Below are 26,090 nucleotides of genomic sequence, written 5' to 3' on the forward strand. Positions count from 1 at the left end.
AATAGTACTGCTTAAGTCGACGTTAGGGGCCGTCTTGACCTTGTTGTAGGGTATGAATGATTCGTTCATTGTTGAAGACCCTACATCAACTGTCAAGATGAAGAACAGGAATAAAAGCCCTGTTCATTGATAATTTTCTATGTTTTCAATGTATTGTGTGCGATTTTGTCCCATGTACATTTACTCCACATCCTTTCATTTTCTATAGTCAGGAAAAGAACAAATTTACAATAAATCATAAAGTTTATTTCTGCAAATTGGGTTGACGGGGATTAAAGATGGAGTACACGGACTATCACTGGAAAAAAGGAATGTGTTGAATAGTATCCTAATTTTGTCCTGCAACATTCATCCCATGACTCCTGAAAGAGTTGTTGCAAGGGTTCTTAAATTAGTAGTGACGTGTTTTCATAAACTGTGAATACTTTTTGAATGACATTAACAATAATGACCAATCTGCTGTTTTATTTTGATTTTGTCTAATCATTTTAAATATTGTTTAAAATTTTACCATGTGGAAAAACTGATTTTTTGCCAGGTAATGAAATATAATTATCTTCAAGCATTTAAAAAGGCACATCTATATCTGTATGTGAGTGTGTATGTTCTTATCTTTATACAAATTGAAATTTCCTAAAATATTCAAATTTGTTTGCCTGAATTACGATTGCGATACTTTACCGTCGTTTAAATTTCCCTTCAGTGGAGGAGACGGCGATTGGGTGGACTAACGTTTTAGCACATTTGCATGAAAACTAATATTGTATATAAAACACTCTTTCATTATAACGATATTTCACTGTAGAGGGGCGGAAGGACCTTTTTCGGGACGTCAGGATTGGGCCTTTGTTTTTGCGTTAATTCGGGATTAGATCTTTATTTTCACGGGAATTCGGAATTTACACCTATCGGGACTCGGGAATTAATAATTGATTGTTCGGGATCCGGGAAAGACTGTTTTATTTTTTCGTCCTGACGGGATGACATCCCCTCCTACCGCCCTTCATTGTAATATCTTTAAAAAAAAAGACAGAAGATGATTAAACCAAAAGAAATAAAAAGAAATGAAATTAAAAAATCCCCTCAATTTATAATAGAAAGATCAAAGTAACCCAAGTCAATTATCATGTAAAATATTTGTTTAACTTAACATTTAAAGCCAACAAATTTGTCCATCTATAACTATAAAAGACGTCATATAGTTTTCATTATAATGATAATCAATATAAGTATTTATTAATTTTTACCAATTACAATATTCCTGAGAATATCAAACAATAAGTTTATGCATTACGTTATCACATACATCACCTGTCTTGATATTTTTTATTCAAGTCATAAGGAAAAGATTATAAGACTTAGACATTAAATACAGTTTTATGGTCAAGAAATTATTTGTGATGATGAATTGCCTTATGTAGGTTGTTTTAAACATCTATCATATACCGTCTCACGATACTATGTTCTTATTCATCAAAGTTTTCGTCAGGTACATAATCATTTCATCACCCCAGTGTTTAAACATATGTTCTTACAATAACTACCAAGAGTACATCACACACATGGCAATGATATGCCCCCTTAGAAATGGCGTATAAAAGACAACTGGGATTATATAACGAGCAAGATAGTTCAAATCCAAACTGCGATCAAATAACATGCTTCAAATTCTGTTTAAACCAAAATTGGAAGGTATGACATCCTAAATCACCGCCGCAGCTTAGTACTTTACAAACGTAAATGGTAGATACTCTACTACACAGAACAATTGTTTATGGACTTTCCGCTTTGAATTTTCCTTGGAGTTCGGTATTTTTGCTATTTTACTCTTTACAGTTTTATTAAACCTAAAGCATGGAATTCTGGTTCAATCTTTGTCTTGGTTTGCACAAGGAACCTCTTTTTTGTTTTTTTTCTCTAAATATTTGTCTATGAATCAAATGAGAAGTAGGTTCACGTCAATAAGACAGCTACACGAAAACACATAAAAAAGAACAGAAATGACATCCAGAGGTCAAGAAATAGACTGCCCAAATAGATATGCCTAACTCTAAATAATCCCCAGTTTACACATGTTTTATATAAATTAACAGAGACTTGCAAAGATCTGTCATCAATACCAATTTCATTTTTTTTTTCGATGGACAAAAACAAACTAACAAGAAATTACCATGATTACGAAAACAAACATCTTACTCTTACATTTGTACACATAAATAAGACAACACACTCTCTCTCTCTCTCTCGCAGCTTCCTGTGAACAGCACACATGCAAATTATTTAAAAAGGACGATTTATAATGTATCACATCACATCATAATTGGAAAGGGTGTGATCGCATGAAAAACATACATTAGCTTAAAGTCTTTTTTAGTTAACATGTGTTGTAGGGTTGATCTAATTCTATTTATATTTATTTGATAAAAACGTCTGAGAATTTGTCAATAATATCAGTTGGAAAAATATTGAAACAATTCTTTGAGAAGCAAGCTTTTTTTTAAAAAAATGAGATTGTTTGGAATGCATTTGTTCCAGTTACCTAATTTACAGTTATTTGGAGCAATTATTCGAAAATTGTGGTCCCTTTCTATTCCTCGTGTTGACAAGTCTATCCATATTCCAATATGAAAACGAAAGAGGCGATTCTCATTCATCAAAATTATGTGAGATTCATACGTGATCCTTATATTAGATGAGTGTTAAAACATTTTAAGAATCCTAGTTTTTTATTGGTTGATGATCAGGATAATTTTTTGTAATTCATGTCATAAGAATTCTTGGTGTTTTAGACATTAGTTTTACAAACAGAGTGTTTTAAAAATTATATAATTTACCTATCGAAATGTTTCGGAAATGAAGCATCGGTACGTTCACCATACTGAAAAATATTTTGTAGTAGGTAGTATCGAAACAAAATTTTGCGCTATTTAATGTCTTTTCGACTAATTTTTCCCACTAAGATTACATCGCTCACGACAGATATTGTTACACTAATTCAGGTAATTTCTTATGTCATACAAGAGAAGGATGCATGTTCTAGAGATGGAAGTCACGCAATTCATGTACAAATACATGTTAATAGATATAAGAAGATGTGGTATGAGTGCCAATGAGACAACTCTCCATCCAAGTCAAAATTTATAAAAGTAAACCATTATAGGTCACAGTACGGTCTTCAACACGAAGCCTTGGCTCACACCGAACAGTAAGCTATAAAGGGCTCCAAAAAATTACTAGTGTAAAACCATTCAAACGGGAAAATCAACGGTCTAATCTATATAAAAAACGAGAAACGAGAAACACTTATGAACCACATCATCAAACGACAACTACTGAACATCAGATTCATGCATGCATTAAATGAAATCTTGTATCAACCATACTATGCAGTTAAAATCAAAATACATATAAAAAAAGTCTTTGCAGGCCGGTCAATATGAATAAAAGGAGCTTGCGGTACACGTCAAGAGAAAGCAACCCATCAACACAAAACTCTAAAGAGATCTTATATCTTCTCTTTCTGTGAAAATAAACAACCGTTTAGTCGTCCAATTAGAATTATATCGGTGCTAAGGTTCTCTCGGGCAATGCTTTTTTCACGCAGTTTTAAATATTCTTTTCGACTTAGTAAATAATAAAAAAAAGAGAAAACAGTTTGGCGGTTTACTTTTAAGTCATTTACTAATAAAAGACGTTTTTGTACAATGCAAATTAAGTCCAGTAATGAGTATGGGTTTGACGAATTGATTTGAAGAGATCTACAAAACTCTGAAAACCGTCAATGTTGTTACTTTACAAGGTCATGGCTATACTAAATTAATATTTTATCACCACTGTCATCAAATAAAAATACTGATTAATTTGTTATTTCTACACTTAATAAATTTGATCATGTCAAAATAAAATTATAAATCTTCAAAGTTGTCAAACAAGGTCATGCACTTGAATTGCTTTGCACTTTGTCATGTCATGTAATATCTTACTATACGGTACGAGTTTTGCTCATTGAAGAAGGCAATACGATGACCTGTAAAAGTTGCTTAAACCTACGTCATCTGGTCTCTTGTGGAAAGTTGTATCATTGGCAATCATGCCACACATTTTCTTTTTTTTCTATTTTGATTGTTTTTAGTTTGGTCCAAATGCAACAATTTCAATTAAAAGGCTTCTGAATGAAATGCCCTATATTCAAATATAAGGAAAAGTAACATCGATTATAAAGTAATGGATTTCCTTTAAATAGTGTATAATTTTATTTATTGAAAAATCATATCCCGATGGAGAGTATGATTCCTATGCTAAAATTAAACACAATCTACACCGGGTTAAAAAAGAAATACAATATACGCTATTTAATTGTCTAATAATATTTACACGATATGATTATAAGATGATCTTTAAATTATATTTATAACATTAAAAACAACAAAAAACTTGATAGTCATATGGACAATTTTATTATCCCTATTTTATTTAATCGAAATGAGAATCTATTCCAAGCTTGTTCAAAACAGAGAAATACAAAAAACATATATTACAAAAGTTATAACAACACTGACATTCATGACATAAAAGTACTATATCATGTATGCAAGTAAGAAATATTTAGCTCCCGGTTAAACATTTAAAAAAATGTTCAACAACAATTATATCAATTAATTAATAGATACCACAATTGTATGCACACAAAGAAAATTCGTCTTTCTTATGACTGGTGCGGTTGTGAAACAGCGTCATTAGTTTCTTAAATTCACAAGAAACCGTCTGAAATCTGTCAGGTAATTTTTCGAAGAACGTGATCGTTTTACTCCCAAGCTTCATTATTTGCGTTCGGAAACATGTGTTCTTTTGCCCATGAGCAAGCAGTTTTATTACTTTATGAATTAAGATGTATAACTTTTGAATGGACAAAAGATACCCTTCAAATATGATATATTATCATAACTTGTCACATGATTAACAATGAATATGTAATAAAGGTTATGATAATTTACAATTTATGGATATTTGAAACAGGACTGATGCTAAGGTTAGTTATGATTTCATAGGTTAATTCTTTTAATTATAGAAGGAAAAAGGGGAAAAAAAATAAACATGGAAACATTAAGGAAAGTTGACTTTGCTCTAAAAAGAAAAAAAATAGCACGTGACAAAGACATGATAGCATGAAAAAGACATTTTTTGTAAAGAAACATTTTGTTGCGATGAAATCATCTCCTGTGATTCTAATATATTTCAATGTTAACTTTCATTTTGCACAATTGCAATCAAGGCTGAGCATGTTATATTTTTTTTGGAAGATTAGTATAGTTTGTTATTTTATTGTTGTTAAATTTTTATTGTCCAGTATATTGTTCACGTTGAAAATTAGTTAGAACATTTGAAAAACCGTTTGCAATTAATATCAGACTGACCTAAATTAAAAGTAAAATTTAAATGATCGTTTTGATGTGCAGTTTAAGTCCAGAATTACCCGTATCGTAAATGAAAAAGACTTTAAAAAATACCAGGCTTATACTTTTAGTTCGTAAACATACATTCCGTCTTCACAAGACTAATCAATGGCACTCGATTAAGATAATATAAATAAGAAGATGTGGTATGAGTGCCAATGAGACAACTCTCCATCAAGTCTGTAATATTAATAAAGATATAAAGAGAAAAGATTTATATTTTTTAAAAAGGGAGGGTAGATTTCATACTCAACTTGTCTCTAAAATTGGATGATTTATTTTTCTGAATTTCCTAAATAAATCACCATATAAATTTCCTGTTTCGGTTTTGGGCGTAAACAACTAAACAAGGAAATCATGCTACTAAAATTGACTAAAGTACAAAATATTTATCATTTGCCTTTAAAACTTCAAAATGACACATAACAGAGCCATCAATCAATAGAACATTTTTCAGAAAAAGCATGTGTATCTTATGATTGTCTGCACATATGTGTAATTTGCTGTGGCAGCAGTTGTGGCCATTTTAATGTGATCTAAATGTTCTGAAAATTACCACGAATCATAAATCATTTGAATAACATCGATATATTAGGCTTTTTCAATTATAACTGTCAATCACACTTAATCAACTATGATTTTTAATTTCGTGAATGCATCGCAAAGTTCTTATAAAAAAAAATACATTGATTAAATGATTGGTGATTGATTTACGCCGCATCAGCACAAAAAGGCTATACCGCGACGAGAGCTATTTTAAATATCATAACAGTTTTAAACGACATTTTTAAAAAGCAGACAAAAAGTCTTTCAATTTAGTAAAATTTTAGTTAAAACCGAAATTACTTATTTACAAATAAAACTCAACAATAAGATAATGTAATAAAAAATTAAAATTATTCTAAACTTGTACAACTTTTACAACTTGTTTGTATTCTGGAATATGTTCAAATTTCTTTTAAAAATGAAACAATTGTTTGAACAGGAATAATATTAAATAAATCATACAAATCATTTACATTAAAATGTTTTCTCCGAATATCGGAAAAATCAATACATTCTGTTAAAACATGTTTAATAGTATACTTGCAATCGCAAGGTATACATTGTGGTTGAATTTCATTTTTTTAAATATACTCTTGTGTTATTCTAGTATGACCAATATGACATCTAGAAATAACACAATGATCTTTCCTATAAAATGATTTAAAGGTTTGCCTAAATTTGGTTTTATGTCATGCAATTTATTGTCGTTCCGTTTACTCCACTCATTTTTCTGTATATTAAAAACATATTTTCTAAAAATAGATTAAAAATCGTATATGGTATTTCACATTGAGATATTGGGTCGTTCAGGGCAAAAAAAAGTACCAAATAATGTTTCATATCCTTAAGCAGTTCAGTATGGGAATAATTAAGTATCTATATTTCAGAATATTATAATCTAAGATAAAGATAAAGAGAGAGAGAGAGAGAGAGAGAGAGAGAGAGAGCAATTTTAAAACTTTTTGAAGATGTATAAGTAAAGTCATTTATCATTTCAGAGCCAACATGACCACCAAACTTCTCCTTGTAGCTTCCATAGTTTGTTTCACCGTTATTTCGGGGAAGGACAGACAAAAACGAGAAGTTATAGGAACTCTTGCTGGTGGTGGTATTCACATCTCAGATATGATGGCCAAGTCAATACAGATTGCCCTAAAAGACTGGGCTATTCGTACAGAGTTGGAAAAACAAATGTACCTTTCAGGTAAACAATATATATATATGTAAAAAAACTTAGTCAGTGCACATGACATGTAATAAATCTAAATAGGAGCATATTATCATATTTATCACTAGACTATATCAAAGGTTAGGAAATGAAAATGCTTATCTATTTTATTTGAAAATTTTAAAACCGGAAAAAAAATCAACAAAGTGAAAAATAAGTTCAGTTATTGATAATCATATAACCATATATAAGTTGTCCTAAGGCAACTTTTTTGGAACCCATTTTGAAATCGAAAGTATCAAAGAAGTATAACATCGAATAACACCCTTCACGTGTACACATACCTAAAATTAGACATATATCAGTATGTAAGCCTCTCATATCTGAAGGGCGTCAGCACGAAAGATATGAGACGATTACATCTGATTTACGTAGAAGTAATAAATAAATATTTTACCCTTTCTCTTCCAAAAAGAGCAATTCGTTTTGATAAAAGAGAAAAACGTCATTATCTCAAATTTTCCAGATGTAATAGCACATTCAGAAGATGTTTTGTAGTTACGGATTTGGAATGAAATCTTAATTGTGTCTATTTTTCTGTCATTAAATTGATACCTTATCACTGTTTTTGTATGGCAATACGAATCGCTGTACTATCTTGTATTTTTGGTTTAATTGCCTTAATCTGAATTTTTTGCTGATAAATGATATCACTTCTATTACAAACATTTACCAAAACATGTTTTGCTATAAGAAGATGTAAGTTGGTATAGATATGACCAAGAATCAAAAACGGTAAGGCTAAGGCAAGTTTAACTCGAGATTGTAAAAATTATAGAATTAAATCTTCGAAGTTTTATCAAACTGTTTATAAGTATGAATTGAAAAATATACTCAGGTAAATCTAAATTTAAGGATCGTCTTTAACTTGCAGTGAGGTGAGACGTATTGCTTTATGTTGAAGGTCAAACTGCGACATTGTATAGATGAAGCTATAGAAATTGCTGTTCAATAGTTTTTTTGTTTTTTTTTACCGTATTCGTTTAGAGATTTTGTGTCATGAATTGATACACCGTATCCTTAAAGTTTCTTAAACTTTAAATTTACTAACAAACTGACAACACAACACCAAAATAATGAATTATGATGTGCCATTACCTCGATATATAGAAAAACAGACAATGCTTCTAATTTATGACTCATCATAACATTTTATTGTTGTAATATTTTTGGAATTATTTTTTACTAAGAATATGTCTTATTTTTAGCACGTTTGTCACATTTTTCACATCACATTCTTTGGCTTCACACATTCATCAAATGTACAGATCTGCATTTAATCATGTTAATCTAATGAAATGTAAATAAAAAATAAGAAACTTGTACTTAAATTGTTTGAAATTATCAAATAGACATGACTATTTTTGTGTTTAGTTTTTGAAAAAACAAGTTTGCGTAGAGAAAGAAGCAAACAATTGTAAGATCATCTTCATTCATAACATTTACAATTCAATAAATCGACCAAGTGATTCAACGAAACATAAAAGAAAACCAGCCGTACAACACTTTGTCACGTTAGTATTTACTGAAACAAGAAACTGTTGCTGGCATCAATTTATTCACAGTCTGTAATATGAGGTTAACTCGACTAGTCCTCTGCATATAACTCGACTTTCATATATTTCAAATGAATAAAAAGTAGATTTGGTGAAGTTAGCGACCTTTTAATTGGTCTATATGCTTTTGTCTTCTGTGAGTCCTAAGCATATATCGTATATGATTATACGCGAAAAAAGAAAATATAGAAAAAAAAAAGAAACATGATAATTCACCCAAACGTTGTAATTTTTTGTTTGAATATATAAAATATTCTTTTACTGATAAAAGTAAGAATACTTCTTTTTGATCATTAAAATTCGAAAATTAAAAAGTGTAATGAACTATCAAGTATTAGTGGGATATTTAAAATACTTAGTTTAAGACAAAACTTCAAACAATTGGACTGTTATGCAATTTTAGGGGCCAAATCATTTAATGATGGCTCATACGAAGTTAGATGTATTATTCATTGAATGTAACATGAGGGTACCCAAATTGGTCTATTTTGACAGTTTTTCACCTACGTTTATTGATGACCCAGACAAAAGTTTCCATTCTCTGTTTATTTTGTAGATGTATCCTTATTCACTATATAGTTCCACCAATTTAATTTTGAATCCATATTGAATCATAGAAAAATGGGTTTGAATCGACCTCCAAAAGATCTTTGATTCTGTAATGAGGAGTACCCAAATTGCATCCATGCTTAAATTCACATCCGTAAAAATCGAAAAACTGATGTTTTGTTTTATTTCACCAAATATTTGGAACAATTGGACAATAGTCCATGCTTACTATTCATTTGTTTAAGAAATTGATGCCTGTAACTATTTTAATTGCTCATTCTTAAAAGTTGACTTCGCATTCCGTAGATTTTACTTTTGCCAGTGAAAACCTCATCTGTTGATATATACTTTGAACGTTTTGTGTATATCTAAATGTATTCAGCTAAAGTTGAAAGACGTGCATAATGTCGAATCATAAAGATACAAATTGTTTAGTCTCTTAGAAAACTTGTAAGATTTCCACTGCAATTTTTGCCTAATGGGTGCATTTTTTTAATTTAGGTACTGTGACGTGACATGTATATTAAATGTATCATCACCTTTAACTTTTTAGGCTATGATAAGGTGTCGAAGGGCAGCTATTTGTGGCATAGATCTATGTTCATGAACTTAAAGGAGTACAGTAAAGTCCAAGTTCTCAATCAAAAGGGTTTTATAAATCTTAGAGCACTTGCGGAATTTGAGAAACTGTAAGTAACATTACAAATATCAATCTTTCAATAAATACGACCTATGGGTTTACTTTGCCCTTGTTATATTTTCTGTATATGTTCAGTACGGTAGTACCTCTTGTTATATTTTCTGTATGTGTTCAGTACGGTAGTACCTCTTGTTATATTTTCTGTATGTGTTCAGTACGGTAGTACCTCTTGTTATATTTTCTGTATGTGTTCAGTACGGTAGTACCTCTTGTTATATTTTCTGTATATGTTTAGTACGGTAGTACCTCTTGTTTATTATCCTTTAAGGTGGTACCCAACACCTTGACTAATATTAATTTGGCTCGTTTAATTTTCATAAAATTTTGACAAAATGTTTACTTTGACCCTTTGACAAAAATATAAAAATTTCAAAAATTTTGAACCAACCACTTTATCAGAAAATTTTCATTGGTTATATAGCAGTTTGACAAACACTAATTTTGATCATTGAGAAGCTTAATATTTCCTTAACAATACAACGTAATTAAAACGTTTAGCTGATTTTTACAGAGTTATCTCCCTGTAGTGTTAGGTACCACCTTAAAAGACCAAGTTTAATTGCAGTTTGTCTTTTTAATGGTTGTTTAACTTGCAATAAAATTCACATAATAAATCACACATCACTTTTTATTAACGCATTTAGGTAAATGCTTTTTTTTGCACTTTTTTGCACTTGAGTAAAATGTGATATATTACCTTTAAAATTACGGTGTCATTGACCAAAACTGTTTCAGAATACACGGCAGTCATACCAATAAATTACATGACTTCAAATATTTACTAATACTACTAGTATCATAATATCTGTCTACAAATCTATAATGATCAAATAGGATAATTACAATAGAAAGCTTACTTGGGCGCCCGTAAACATGTTTAACCTCGCCATATTTTGTATGTACCTGTCGCAAGTCAGGAGCCTGTAGTTCAGTTGTTGTCGTGTTTTGCTGTATATTATATTTGTATTTCGTTTGTTTTTTGTACATAAATGAGGCCGTCCCTTTGAGTTTAAACAATATTTATTCAGATAAATCATCACATAACGATATGATACAATTGAAATAAATATTTAGGATTCAGAAAGAAGCAAATTTGCTTTTACAAATCTGTTCCTTTTATATCTTGCTATATGCGGTAGGGGAAAAAGAAAATGAAATTGAAAATGACCGTAAAACTAATAGTGTCGATTGCAATCGATCTTACTCATAATCCTATTGGTTGGGTGTAAGGAGCACACCCCTGTTGATAAAAACTCTATAATGTGAACATGAACGTGCGTAACATACCAATTGAAATATAAAAACGCAATACGATTATACTTTTTGGAAATAGGAAGTTGACAATTGAAAAAAATCTGATTCCTCACATTTGTCATAAATCGTAGTGTAAAGTCTTCCATCAGTGTCAATTTCAAAAAAAGATGTCTTGATGTGATGCAGACCTTCCTGTTGCGTACTATCCTTAAGGTCAGGGCTGATATGCATAAAACTTCTTAAGTTAAGATTTGTTCCGAACGGACGGATTTTCCTACCTGTCCTGCGATAAATTAGTACTACGATTGGATATCTTAACTTAATTAGTTTTATGCATATCAGCCCAGTTCCACTGGAATATATGACATGTAACTTTCTGAAATGTGGTTTATTGACTGGGTATAGACATTAGATTAAAGAACTGTGGAAGCTTTCAATTAATGGGGAAACATATCTCAGATTGTTTGTAAGTCACTCACCTCACTATGAATGACCGATAAGGTGTTTACATGTTTATGACTCACTTTTTTTACAATTATTCCACAAAAAGAAGTAGAAATGTAAAATAATCATTAAACCATTTTTGTAGATAAGTATTTGCTTTCTGACCAATGACATTGCATAATTATTATTCATGGACATAAAATAATAAAACGGCCAACGAATAAAATTTATGATAAAACACACATACATAAATCATAATAATAGGGTGAATCTGTTGGCTTTCTGTCAAGATTGTATGGTTCATATGGTTACCATGGTGAATTTCAATGGAGTTTGATTAAAGTTAAAACCATTTCTCTTACCTACAAACTGTGGATTCATTTATTTTCGTGGGTATCAATTTTCGTGGATTGAGGAAAACTTGCATTTTCGTGAATATTTGATTTCATGGTTTTGCCGATATCTGCATACAAAGCTTATAGAAAATTTGTAATTCGTTGACCATTTGAATTCGTGTTTCACCTGTACCCATGAAACCAACGAAAATTAGTATCAAACGAATAATAATTAATCCACAGTATGCATTTACCGTTCTGAACAAGTTAAAAAAAGGATTAAGAAAAAAGTAAAATATTTAAGAAAAAATAGTGTGTTCAATCCAAAAGAACAACTAAAAAAAAGATATTGCATTTTGCGAGCATCAGTGTTTTAATAAGATGTCTTGAAAACTACTCTAAATTGTAAAATTGTTCTTTGAACTTTTATGTACAAAAATGGGAGCAATACAAGCGAGCTAGCGAAATTTTTAAACACTGAAAAATGTCATTTCTTTGCATTGTTAGGCGAGCGACGAAATTAAATAAAAATGTTGATTTCATTTTAAAAAAAAGCGATGTTAATTCAGAAAGTCTTCAGGGAATCGCAGTTTTTTTTTAGGTTTCCAAAGTTTTGTCGCGAGCGAATCCGAAGAACTATGAATCAACTTGGAGTGGCCTAACGAGGATGTAAATTAGATTTGTGAATTGGTCTTTTGAAGTGATATATCTTTATTCGTCTTATCTCTGTCTGAACTGCATTCCATATCTAAACATATAATCAGATAAACATATTTTAGATCCTTTTTCTCTTCATTCTTTATGTTTTCAAGGCGTCAGTGTATCATGGACTGCGTAAACATTGGATCAAAGTGACTTATTTTAGACAACATAAGGGCATTATCATTCTAGGTTTAAACCTCACAATCTAAGGATCAGACAAGTCGGTTACATCACATAAATAAAAAATTACCATTAGATTTAGAACTCCTCAAGTTTTAAGTACCAGACAATTCAGTAACACCAAATATCTAAAATGACCATTGTATTCGAAACTTTAGTGAACAAAAATACAGTATAGACTTCGAACAAATGTTCGCCTGCGTATTAAAATCAGAATATGTTGATGTGACATCTGTATCTAAATCGATTGGTCCGATCTTGACCGCTCATCAAGGTTAGGTCAATGTCTTGACCGCTCATCAAGGTGAGGCCAATGTCCGGTTATAGTGTTTTTCACACGTAAAAATGTACGTGTTTGTCAGCGTATCAAAAACATACCTTCGTGTTATATAACTCATTCGCATTGGCATTTTTATGTCATGATGCTCCATAATTCATTTTTTTCCTAAAATGATTAATTGATTTTTTGTTATCATAAATAAAAACACAAATTCTGAGATTTCATTAGATAACCTATGATATAAAAGTCACAATAAAATCCCATAATTAGGTCAAATGAACTTATTACCAAAGTACAACGATTTTATGTATGTACTGTTGTGGGTTGATACAACATAAACATATCTAACATGGCCATATGCACGAAACGTATGTCTGGAATAGTCAGCTTAAATCTGGAATGCCTAGTATATGAAATTCTAAAAACTCAAATAACCCTATAAGAACAGCTAAGACAGTCTAATGTATAAAAAAATGCTGTCGATACCAATCGGACAATCAAAAACCATAAGTCACACACAAAAAAAGTTTATATATAATTCAACGCATATTATTTTCAAATAGATCTGGAGTTCCAATCCACGTTATGCAGAATGACTACAAATTAGTTGAAGAATGGCAAAAACATATATCTCCATATTGTGAATGTCCTATTCCCAAGTGTAATCCTAAATACCCATACAGAACTGCAGATGGTGGTTGCAATAATTTCCATGTTCCAACGTGGGGGCAGGCAATGCGAGCTCAACTAAGATGGCTTCCGGCAGCATATTCTGATGGTAAGGTTATCTATCCTCTCTTTTCCAAAGGGGTCATAGGTACACAAAGTAAATTTATTACACCCACATATGTAGGTAGTGAATTACCACCAGTATAAGGGTAACCTTATGTTGATATTATCTCTAAAACATACATTTGCGCAATAAACCGATTATTCTCAATATGGGAAGTAACTTTGTATTTTTTTTTTTTTTAATTTTCTTTCACTGTCGTTCATGTCGTTTAGTATGATATAATACATTAAAACATTGACTGCATGATTATTTTTATTATAAAAAATGAGATGATGTACTATAATTGCCAATGAGACAATTATCGACCAGAGTTCAAATGAAGTAGATGTAAGCAATTATAGACCACCGTACGGCCTTCAACAATGAGAACAGCCCATACCGTATAGTCGGCTATAAAAGACCCCGACATGAGAAATGTACATTTGTTATTTGAAATTTTGAAATTTTATAGGTTTAAATGTTCCAAGAATTCACAGTATAACTGGAGCATCTCTACCAAGTCCTCGACTAATCAGTAATGTGGTCCACAATGCTCACATGAGTGACTTCAGGGAGCCAAAACAATCCATGATGATGATGCAGTTTGGTCAGTTTCTGGATCATGACTTCGTTGGAACTCCAACAAACAGAGGTAAGATTTATATTCTGATAAAGACCATTTAAATTCTATCTAATATCTATGTTTTTAAGTCTTTAATTTTTACTGGCATGATTGCTTAAATGTTATTAAAAGTGAACGGTAAGCCTCAGAGATACTACCATTTTAGTTCAGTGACCAAAAACGAAAAGATTATTTTTTCATAACGAATATATACATGATATATGATGAAATTCAATAATTTAGTTTTTTCAGTTATGTTTTCTAAATATGAGGCAAAATGGTAAACTAATTTTATCGCACACTGTCTAAGCAAATATTTAAGAGGGGACAATATCCTCATAAAAATACAATAAAAGAATTAAATCTTTAATGTATTTCACCTCCACCTTTTCTGTTGGGAAATAAATGTATTAAGACGTTTCTTAATTCAAATCTAAATTTCAAATTTTAAAAGCAATACATTTCTGAGCATTATTTTATCAAGTATATAGAAAAGCTTTTGAAAAAATAAATCATAGAGTAATTTTGAAAGAAAAACTCATAACGGAACAAACGCCCAATACGTCATTTTTATAGTGCTATGTCATCATGGTCATATAGAAAAAAAGAATATATGAATTATCATAAAGAAATTCTACAGTACAATGGTACATATATAGAAATAGTTTGCAAAAATCATGAATGAAAAAAAAATTAGTTACTATGCCATTAAATGTTTTACTATCGCTTTAACAATTAATTACGTTATTGCCCAAATTTATATGAAAATAATGGGATTTTTGACATACACATTATATAATTTATAACAAATGGCTACTTTATTGCTACCTTATGTTCTAGATGTATTGGTACTGCTCTATTTAAACACTAAATGTCTCCTGTAGGTCTGTATTATAGAACCTTTTCAAAGATCAAAACATTTGATGAAACAATGATATGACATTTCAATAATTTAGAATGTCGTAAAACCATAATATGTTATTGCTTTTGTTCTATAATTTTCTTTTCAACTTATTTCCATCAATGCATGACTATAAAATTGCGTACCATGGCGACCTAAATGATAAAGAAAAGTGAAACGGATAAATGGAATGCAGCGGGCAATATCAGATAAATTTGCCTTTAAAAGTAAATCGAAAGCTGGTGGTTGTTGATTAAATACTTGTCTTTACCAACAAGTTTGTATCAGTCCCTGAGTTCTTCCAAACATCCAATATCATTGCTTTGTGATTGATGTCAATTGAGATAGATCCAAAGTTAACCTGTTGGCCCGAACATGTCCTTTTCATGTAAGAATTTAAAACAAAATTCAAATGTTATGTTCTCATAAACCACAAATAAATCTTTAAAAGAGAGGTGAAAGATACCAAAGGATAATTAAACGCAAACGAACTGGCAATGCCATAGCAAAAAACTTAAAATGACCAAGAGACAAACAACAGTATACAAAACACAACACACAAAATTAAAGACTGAGTAACACTATACCCACCAAAAACCGGGTGATATAAACTGCTCTTTTACCACGCTCGTATAAAACGAAGTTCAGCAGCTGAAATTTTATGATACATGTTTACCAATGTGCTGAAAATATGATGATAAATATGTATTCCTGCTCTCAATTGACATTAGTATTTTTATGAGGACACATGAAATCTTTTCCTGTTTTTCCCTACGTTTTTTAGTTAGATTTTATCTTTCAGCTTATTTAAGATATCATTCTACACATAACACATGTACATCTGAATATGTTTTCTCCCACAGGTTTCAACAATTCAGAAATCCAGTGTTGTGACCTAGATCCTACTACAAGAGATAAAAGGTAATCATGAACTGAACAATATCAAAATATAATTGCAGTGTAATTTTGAATCTTGTCATATTGGGTTCTCTTCTTTGAAAGAAATATTACATATTCTTATTTAGTCTTTAATGTATAATTCCTATCAAAACAAAAACTTTACGAATATTGGGTAACCAAAAGAATGTCAACAGGCATGTAATGTATCTTTATTCTATCTTATCTATGTACACATTCCTTTATTCATTATAACAAGTATAGGTATACTAGACCAGCCTCAGTAATGAATGCTCCTAAAACAATATAAGAAAACATTACTATAAATTTGAATCATGGAAAAGAAAATAACACTTTATTTCATTTCGTGCATCATTTCCGTGTTTAGAGATCGTAAGGATGAAAATTCTAATTTTCATAGTATAATGTTTCACTAGAAATCATTGATAGTTAAAAAAACAATATCGAAGAAACAAAACAAAGCATTGCAAAGAAACAAAGAAAAAATACAAAACGCAGACGCCATAAAATATCATATTTTAAATTTTGTAGAGGTTCCTGTTTCCCGATACCTGTTCCACCAAAAGACAAACGTTTCCATAAACCGTGTATGAATTTTGTTCGTTCTTCTATTGCACCGGAACTGTACTGTAAACCAGGTATGTATAAAGTAAAATCACAAAATTACTGAACTCCGAGGAAAATTCAAAAAAGTCCCTTATCAAATGGCAAAATCAAAAGCAAAAACGCATCAAACGAATGGATAACAACTGTCATATTCCTGACTTGGTACAGACATTTTCTTATGTAGAAAATAGTGGATTAAACCTGGTTTTATAGCTAGCTAAACCTCTCACTTGTATGACAGTCGCATAAAATTCCATTATATTGACAACGATATATGAACAAAACAAACAGACACAATAGGTAAAAATGTCAAAAATTGGGGTACAGCAGTCAACATTGTGTTATAATCTTAATCACTATAAAAACAAACAAATATGTAACAAAGAAACACAGAAAGGCATATAGACAAAGCACATTAGCAAAAATGAAAGACAAGAATACAAAAATTTACCATAGCACAATAACACAATGACGGGTATTATAAGTACAGAGCCACGTCAAATGGATATCACCAAAAATAGACTAAATAGTAAAAGTAATATTCAAAAAGACAAGTAAAAGAATACTATAACACGTTATTAAGATGATAAACAACGTCAGTACACAGAATCTATACTTCAAGACCATCGTGTATTATTTGTGAAGTTGATACGGAATATTTATCAACAAGGTCTTGGTATCTTCCGATGAACTTTTTTAGAAAAAGGACGAGACGTTTTTTATTCTGTTTTTTGTATCATTCTATTTCAGCATAAGGTGTCATTGATACTTTTCCTTCAATCGGGCACAGAAGAAATAAATAAACAAGTCAATGCGAGTAACTTTATATGGAGTATATTCTATAAACTTGTACATGTCATTATTTATAGGCATGCAAATGATTAAAATAAAGATTTCTTTATATTTTTCCTTATAAAATGAAGGAGTTAGAATTTCACGATTTTTTAAGAATTTATTTATCTTCAAATAAATACATTTGTTTTACTTAAGCACCAAGAAATCAGATCAACCAACAGTCTTCCTTTATCGATGGATCTATGGTTTATGGAAACTCAATGAAGGAGCAAACATATCTACGTCTAGGAAAAGGAGGTTAGCATATTTTTTGTTTAACATATGCAATTAGATTTTACAGCTTCACCCTTTGTTCAATTTGATTAATATATTTTTTTATCAGAGGAAATAAACTTATCATAGATACCAGGATATAAATTTTGAATGCCAGACGCGCGTTTCGTCTTCAAAAGACTCGTCAGTGACGTTCGAATCAAAAAAGTAAAAAAGATCAAATAAAGTATGAAGTTGAAGAGCATTGAGGACCCAAAATTTCGATAAGTTTTGTCAAATACAGCTAAGATAATCTATTCCTGGGGTAGACAATCCTTATTATTTCGAAAAATTCAAAGTTTTATAATCTGTTAATTTATAATTATGACAATATCAATGATAATATGATAAGGATATGATATAAAGGAAACCATTTCATTTTGGTCTATTAACTCGCAACGGTAACGGTATTGGTTAAGGTTATAGTCAAGGTAAGGGTTAGTTAGTGTTATTGTCAGCATACTGTTTAGTGTTATAATTGCTAATATTCACTGAGTTGAATGCAACAACATTAAACACGCCTTCTAGTTCAATCTGTACATCTTACATGAGGAATATAGCAATGATCATTTTCATATTTCGATCCCTTGATCATAAATTGAAATGATAAAAGCAAATCAACAATTTCTAACTTAATAAAATTCAAAATGGACTAAATGATTGGTAATATGATCCGCATGCTACATATGTATGATTATTATATATTAATGAGAGCATAACAAAATGATCATATATGTGAATCCTATGTTTGAATTTGAAAACACGAACGAACGAAACCTGATATTGATTAAGAATAGATTTTTGCATAGGAAGTTAGATTTTGAAAAAAGTTGTCGGAAAAGAAAGAAACTATTTTGTTTACTTTTTGCAGGTTTACTGAAGATGACTGATGGTGGATTTTTACCTCGTTATGAAGATGGCGATTGTATTATGGAAAGTCCTGGAGAATACTGCTTCGGAGCAGGTAACTAACTATCTTCCAGTGCTGAAGAGATACACGCGTGTTTGTACGAAGGAAAGCTAACAATGAAGGGGATTTTCATTTGATATCGGTATAATATAAGGAGTTGTGGTTTGATTACTAATGAATGAGAAAACTATCCACCGAGGTTCAAATGACGTGGATTTAACCAACTCACTGTTCTCAGTGCTAATCTTTTGTAGTATAATCTTATATCCGTTTTACTCTTCTTTTATTTCTCTTTATCGGTTTGTTAGTAGAAGTTGTCTATTAGACAATATGGACTAATTATATAATTTCCAATTACAAATTAATCGCATATCAGACGTTGAAATTGAAAATAATATACTAATTCTAAAACATTTGGATACAGGCAACAGTAGTTTACCGTGTTCAAATCATATAAATCGATAAAGAAGACATAGTAATACTTGGGTAATATTTTTACACGACACTGAAACATTGTACAAGATCAAGACTATAAACTTTCTTAAAAATGAACTTAAATATCTGTATTCTCTAAAATGATCACTCTTCGTAGGTTATTGCAAAGTTTGGCTTAAAAAAATTAGTGATAATATATGGATTCTTTCAAAATTATTTAATTTTATTGTCGTTTTAATTTCTAATATTTGGAAACTTCATTTAGACCTGACTGTTCTAAAAACTTGATATCTTCCCTAAAAAGAAATAATTCTTTTTGAAACGTGTTTTATATATACACTAGCCGACAATGCAGCAACTATCTTTGTCCCTGTTACCTTGAGAAACTAGAGTAATGGATGAGACTAATTCATCCTTGTACTTCAGTAGACAACTTAATTCATCCTTGTACTTCAGTAGACAACTATAAGATCTAATTCTTCTCCCTACCAATGCACATTAAAGTTGTAAAGATAACATCAAGGTACTATGTACCGGATTTCTAAATCCCACGAAAAACTTTTTTATCCATGTTAGGATCAAGTGAATGTTTTAAAGTTCACCTTTGATTTAATTTTTAATTTTTTTTTTGTCCCTGTACGTTATATAGCTCCTAATCTATATCAATATTCATACATCATTGGCTTTCAAATGTTTAAGTTTGAGCGATCCTGACGACTGTTAATCTGTGAGTTTGACTGTCCCTCTGGTATCTTTCGTCCCTCTTTTTTAATCCTTCGGAAGCACGAAATGTGTAAAGTTTTATTTCTAATTTCCATTTCATTAGACTGAGTTATGTTGTTGCTATGTACATAAAGAATGGATAAATTTAAAGTCGATAGCGACGCGTCTCGTTATAAGATGTCGCTGTGTGATATACTTCTTGGATTTAGAACATAGTCGTCATCTCTTTTCAGAATCAGATCATATATCGTCACTTTTGAATTCATACTTTGTCTACACTAATAACGAGTTACAACATTTCACGGACTATTGTTCTGACGTTTTTGTTTTGTTTTTATCGTTGAAGATGTTTTGACAAAGCTCTGATTCCTTACACGACTTTAGCTGTACTTTTGGTCTTTATGGTATATAAGCTCTTCATTATTTTTATAAGTTTTGGGTTTTCTAATATTTTGGCATCGAACATCACTGAAGAGACATTTGTTGTCAAAATGCGCATCTGGTGCAGACAAAATGGTACCGTTTATATTAATACTAGACATTGTAACTCTCTCATGTATTCCTCGTCTTGGTTTTAGTAGATCTTCAACGTTTGTAATAGGGTTTGAATTTACAAACATTGGGCCCGAGCATAACTGGACAGAGATTAATAGTAGAAATGAGCATTTTGAGCTGCAAAATTAGTACCATTAATGTTATTGTGTTGTGTGGTTTTATTGCTATTGTATTAATGTTTACCTCACACCTCTTCTTGTCGATAAATTATGTTAAATGTTTCACCTACGAATTTCTTGCACACAACACATGTTTTTAGAATAACCATCATCGGGTACACTCGAAACAAAAATAAATGAAAGCCACATAATATTTATACTCTTTCACCTGCTTATTGAACTGACATTGAATTTAAGAGATACATCCAGATTAACCGAAAGAAAATACTGCTGATTACTATTAGAAGTTCTCCCATGAACACGAACTGCTTACCTGTTACATAAATTGCGAGGTGATTAATATTGTATAGTTTAGGTTGCAATTATTCCAGATCGTATTGACCTAGACTGGTTGTTCTTTTATAACTTTTGGTTTTTATGATTTCCAAATGTAAAACATGTAATGTCAATTTAATCAGCAGTTATTTTCATTTTCATGCGAAGATTTACAATATCTACATGTACCACATAGACACATCACCAAGGTGAATAGTTTCCAGACGTAGATTGATGCATTAGATATACTACGAAGACAAAATGTATTTTTTGCCGTTATAAATTGAATAAAGAAAGAGATAACAAATACTAATAAAATAATAACATTCCGGGTTTTTATTTCATTGAATATTAATTAAATTTACAGGGGATGACAGAAACACAATTGTACCCTCTCTTGCCTTCCTCCACATCGTATTCCTAAGAGAACACAATCGATTGGCTGTAGCTTTAGGTAAAATTAACCCCCACTGGACTGATGAAATAATTTTCCAAGAAACCAGAAAGATAATTGGAGGAGTTCTTCAACATATCATCTATTCCGAATGGCTTCCTCTTGTTCTTAACGACGAATTTATGACCATATATGGTCTTAAATCTGTATATGGCAAATATAATACAGTTTACAATGAAAAATTGGACCCAACTACAGCAAACGTTATGGCAGCAGCCGCTTTCAGATTTGGACATTCAATGATTCCAAATTTCCTTGGTTACGGAGGTCCAGGGGGTAACAAGATTGCAGAATTCCCTATATACAAAACCTACAACAGACCCGGTGTATTGATGTCACATGGAGGCAAAGGAAACGATTGGATAGGAGAATGGATGTTGGACGATAGTCATGCTAAAAGTGATCGTGTTGTTAACGACGGTGTTAGAAATTATCTGTTTATGGATCATCATGGAATGAGTTTTGACTTGGTATCATTCAATATACAGAGAGGACGAGATCATGGTCTGCCTCCATACAATGCATGGAGAAAGTGGTGTGGACTTCCACCAGTAATTCATTTTGGTCATGGACCAGGTGGTCTTGTTGATCATGACAAAGACGCAATTATACGACTTTCCAAAACTTACAAGTAAGTGGTCATTTCAATATTTAAAAGTGCTAGGATATAGTTGTATACACGAAGCCTTTGCTAAATCGAAAACCTGCTTACGCAGAACCTTTGTACAGAAGATGCACATAATTAATATGAAAATCAAGGATCAAGAGCTGTATAGCCAAATAATCTAAGGTCAACTTTGCCAAATGTTCTACCTGAGTAAACCATTCGAACACTTGGCTTCTAATAACATAATGATTAGTTCCGAAAAAAAAATTGTTTAGACTATTTTCGTTGCATTCTTATCGATTTCAGCGTTCAACACGTGTTTCTGGAATAAACATCAGAAGCAAAACATTTGGAAAAGAAATTAAAATATTTGGGATTCCCAAAAAACAAAAGGACCTGAACAGAGCTGTCGATCACCTTTGCAAGATGTTGTCCGTTAAAATTGACGTTTCTTAATGAAATACATACAAATATTAAAATAATGAATTTTATCCGTTTACCAGTCAAAGTTTCCACTGTTTTATTTATGTCTTCTTGGTTTTCAATGTCTCAAACAGTTTTTTTTTTAATTTGGCTTTTGCACCTTTAACCTGATTATGGTTATCGAGAAAGGTGTGTTATTAGCACGGAAATTATAGAAAAAGCTTAGTTTCGTTCTTAATTTGGTCTTTTAACTTTTTTTATTCGAGCGTCCCTGCTGAGTCCGTTGCAGACAAAACGCGCGTCTGGCGTACAAAATTATATTCCTGGTATCTTCGATAAGTTTTTTATACGTTTAATTTTTCATAGATTGTACACAGAAATGGTTAGATTTATTTGTATCATAAAATCTACATTTAATAATAATAATATACTCATATGTCCAATAATATATCCAATTTCTACATATAATGATAATATTCAAACAACATCGCCATCCAATTGCAAAAAATTCCTTGGTATTTGTACTTGTATTCGCCGTTTGATTTTATGCTGATAATAATACAAACGGTATAAATATTCCCATGTTTGCAATACAATTATTATGTTAAATAGTCTGAAAAATAATTCGATTTTCTCATATTATTTCAGACATGTGGACGATATAGATTTATATACCGGCGGTCTTTCAGAGAAAAGAGTTAAAGGTGGATTAACAGGTCCAACATTCCAATGTTTGATTGGAAAATCATTCGCCAACTGGAAATTCGGCGATAGATTTTGGTATGAAAATGACTTCAAGCTGACTGGATTCTCGCCTCGTAAGTATTCATGTCGACAAAATGAATAATTCATATAAACTTTAAATACACAGGTCTGTCATAAGGGCATATTGTGTAAATTCTGCTAATTTTTGTTATTGTAAAAGTTCATATTAACTCGGTTCTAGTGCATAAGAAACGATTTTCCTTGAATAATATCAGCAGGTACATACGAAACCAACAGTTTATGAAATGATAAGGAGTACAACAACCAAAGTCCTTAACAGAACAAATAAAAATTGTTTCAAGATGAACTTTGTCTGATGCAACTCACGGCTTAATTTTTCACACTATCACATTGTCTATAGGCTGTAAATTTGCGATAAAAAAATTATCATTCAAACCATGGAAGTACCAGAGTACTTACAATAGGGAATTAATAGATCACTAGTCGAAGATAGTACTGGCTATTTGTGTTGGGTAAATGTTGTTGGTGTCTCAGTGGACAATTAACAAATAGACAATAAAAAAATGCATAAAATTCTCTCTGATATTGATATATGTATAAGTTCAGTAAACTTTAGAAATCTTAAAATATTTACTAATAAACATTATTTAATTTTTAGGACAACTTGAAACCATTAGACATCACAAAATATCAAAAATTATTTGCCAGAACACCAAAATTCACCATATCCAGCCGGCTTCATTCTTACTACCCTCCAAACAGTGAGTATATTTATTCAATTTGTATGTTGTTATATTATATTATGATTATATTTGATTTAATTCATGCCTCAATTAGATTGCTAAAATTCTATCTAATTCAATTTTATACCTCATGGCTCAAATTGCTATAATTATATTTGATTTTATTTGTATTTAAATGAAAATATACCACTTATTATATAAGAACTTAAGATACTAAACAACATAATAATTTAACACACATTTACCAATATTTTCATAAGCAAACTTCATAGTTATAAGCAGAAATACCGCATACAGACTTAAATTTAACTATATAACTTCTCTGATATATTCTTAAGAATTTAAATCACACATTTATGTACATGTTTGCCTTGTTTTGTTTTGTTTTATTTATAAGTACTTTCCTATAAATTGATTTATGTTATGTTTTCAGTAATCAAAAGATACCATGCCACGCTATTCCAGACATTGATTTATTGGCATGGGCAGAACCAAGTGAATTGCGTACAAACATATTCTTCCCCGTTCCAGCTAACCCGGTCCCTATCTGGGCTACTCTCGGACCAGTACATTTCAAAGAAGCCTACAAACACGTGGCAGCTTACTAAGAAATAGTTCTTAGTGAAACATTTCCTTTTGTACGCAATAATAATGGGATTATTTTGTGGACAATTAAGATGGTTCTTTTTTTATAGATGCTTCAAATGATATCGACAATATCTTACTCAAAGGAATTTGATGCATTTCAATGATAGGAGAAAATAAACAAGACTGTTTCAATTAAAATGCATCAAATTGCTTACGTCGTGGACGATATATCGATATGGTAAAGGCTTATCACATGCTTTCTTAGCATAATATTTTTGGTGGTTATTACAGTTTGTTTTATATCAAATGATGTTGTTTTGTTTATCAAAAATCACGTGACTCGTGACGTACGTTGTAGTTCCAAAAACTACAATGTTGTGTATGCCTTATATTCCAAAGGGACAAAAACTAATACAGAAAAAGAATTAGATATTAATAATGCAGTCGCTTAATTAATACACTACAGGAGAACCCTGCCGTCTTAGCTGAAGAATATCTTGTCGTTAGTATTTTTAATTTTGATAACGTCTGTGTTATTATATTACAATGTGTAACTGTTTTATAACAATAACACAAAATGGATACATAGAAAGTCTTATTCATCATTTCAAAAGAACTTATTGGTATTCACAACTTTGCAACATAATACTACGGATTTTTGGTTGTTGTTGCAATTATTAGGCCATCTTTTTTTGTGGCTCAAATGACTCACAGCTTAGCGGGATAGTGCGATTGTCATCACAGTTCACTTGGACATCCATCATAATTCAATAATCCTTATTCCATTGTTACACCAACAATCAATACTTATTCAGCCCATTGTGAAAAGAAAGCGTGTATTCCGTAAAGATCATAGAATAAAAGTTATAGGCGTAAAATAAAATAAAATACACAATTATAGAGCATATTTGGTTATTTCTTAAATCACATAATACGAATTCAATAATCTGATATTAGCAATTTCTTTTCTAATTGAGTCCATGTCAACTGAATTAACATACACATGTGTTACGTACATTGCGAATTATCTTAACAGTTGTAGGAAGAAGTTTAACTAAATGTGTTTATATTAAGAATTGTTATTCATTTGTGTTTAAAAAAAACACGCATAATCAACAATTATTTCCTTATAACTCCAAGATAATTACCAATATTCCAAATGTCTTTATACTGCTATGTTGAAATCTAAATCCCAACAATTCCATGTCTTGGATATTTATGTCATGGAATAGAAGTTCTATCACAATTTTAGTTCCATATAGAATAAATGTGGAATATTTTTTTTCTACTTAAAGCAAATATTATGGACGAGTATTTATTCCTTATAGAATAAAGAGTA

At 30.9% G+C, this 26,090-nt stretch overlaps 1 protein-coding gene across 1 annotated transcript; it reads left to right on the plus strand.

Moving 5' to 3' along the window:
• The first annotated feature begins 4,757 nt into the window (after positions 1 to 4,757).
• On the plus strand, positions 4,758 to 25,656 carry LOC127734842 (peroxidase-like protein). The gene is made up of 13 exons (XM_052244872.1): positions 4,758 to 4,778; positions 6,998 to 7,203; positions 9,886 to 10,021; positions 13,791 to 14,005; positions 14,472 to 14,651; positions 16,386 to 16,443; positions 16,972 to 17,078; positions 18,037 to 18,138; positions 19,025 to 19,117; positions 21,578 to 22,295; positions 23,343 to 23,512; positions 24,079 to 24,181; positions 24,597 to 25,656. The coding sequence occupies exons 2-13, from the start codon at positions 7,005 to 7,007 to the stop codon at positions 24,769 to 24,771; spliced, it is 2,256 nt and encodes a 751-aa protein (XP_052100832.1). The 5' UTR covers positions 4,758 to 4,778; positions 6,998 to 7,004; the 3' UTR covers positions 24,772 to 25,656.
• The last annotated feature ends 434 nt before the right edge of the window (positions 25,657 to 26,090 follow it).

The sequence above is a fragment of the Mytilus californianus genome, unplaced genomic scaffold, assembly GCF_021869535.1.
Source record: "Mytilus californianus isolate M0D057914Y unplaced genomic scaffold, xbMytCali1.0.p SCAF_3, whole genome shotgun sequence".
NCBI classification, from domain to species: Eukaryota; Metazoa; Mollusca; class Bivalvia; order Mytilida; family Mytilidae; genus Mytilus; species Mytilus californianus.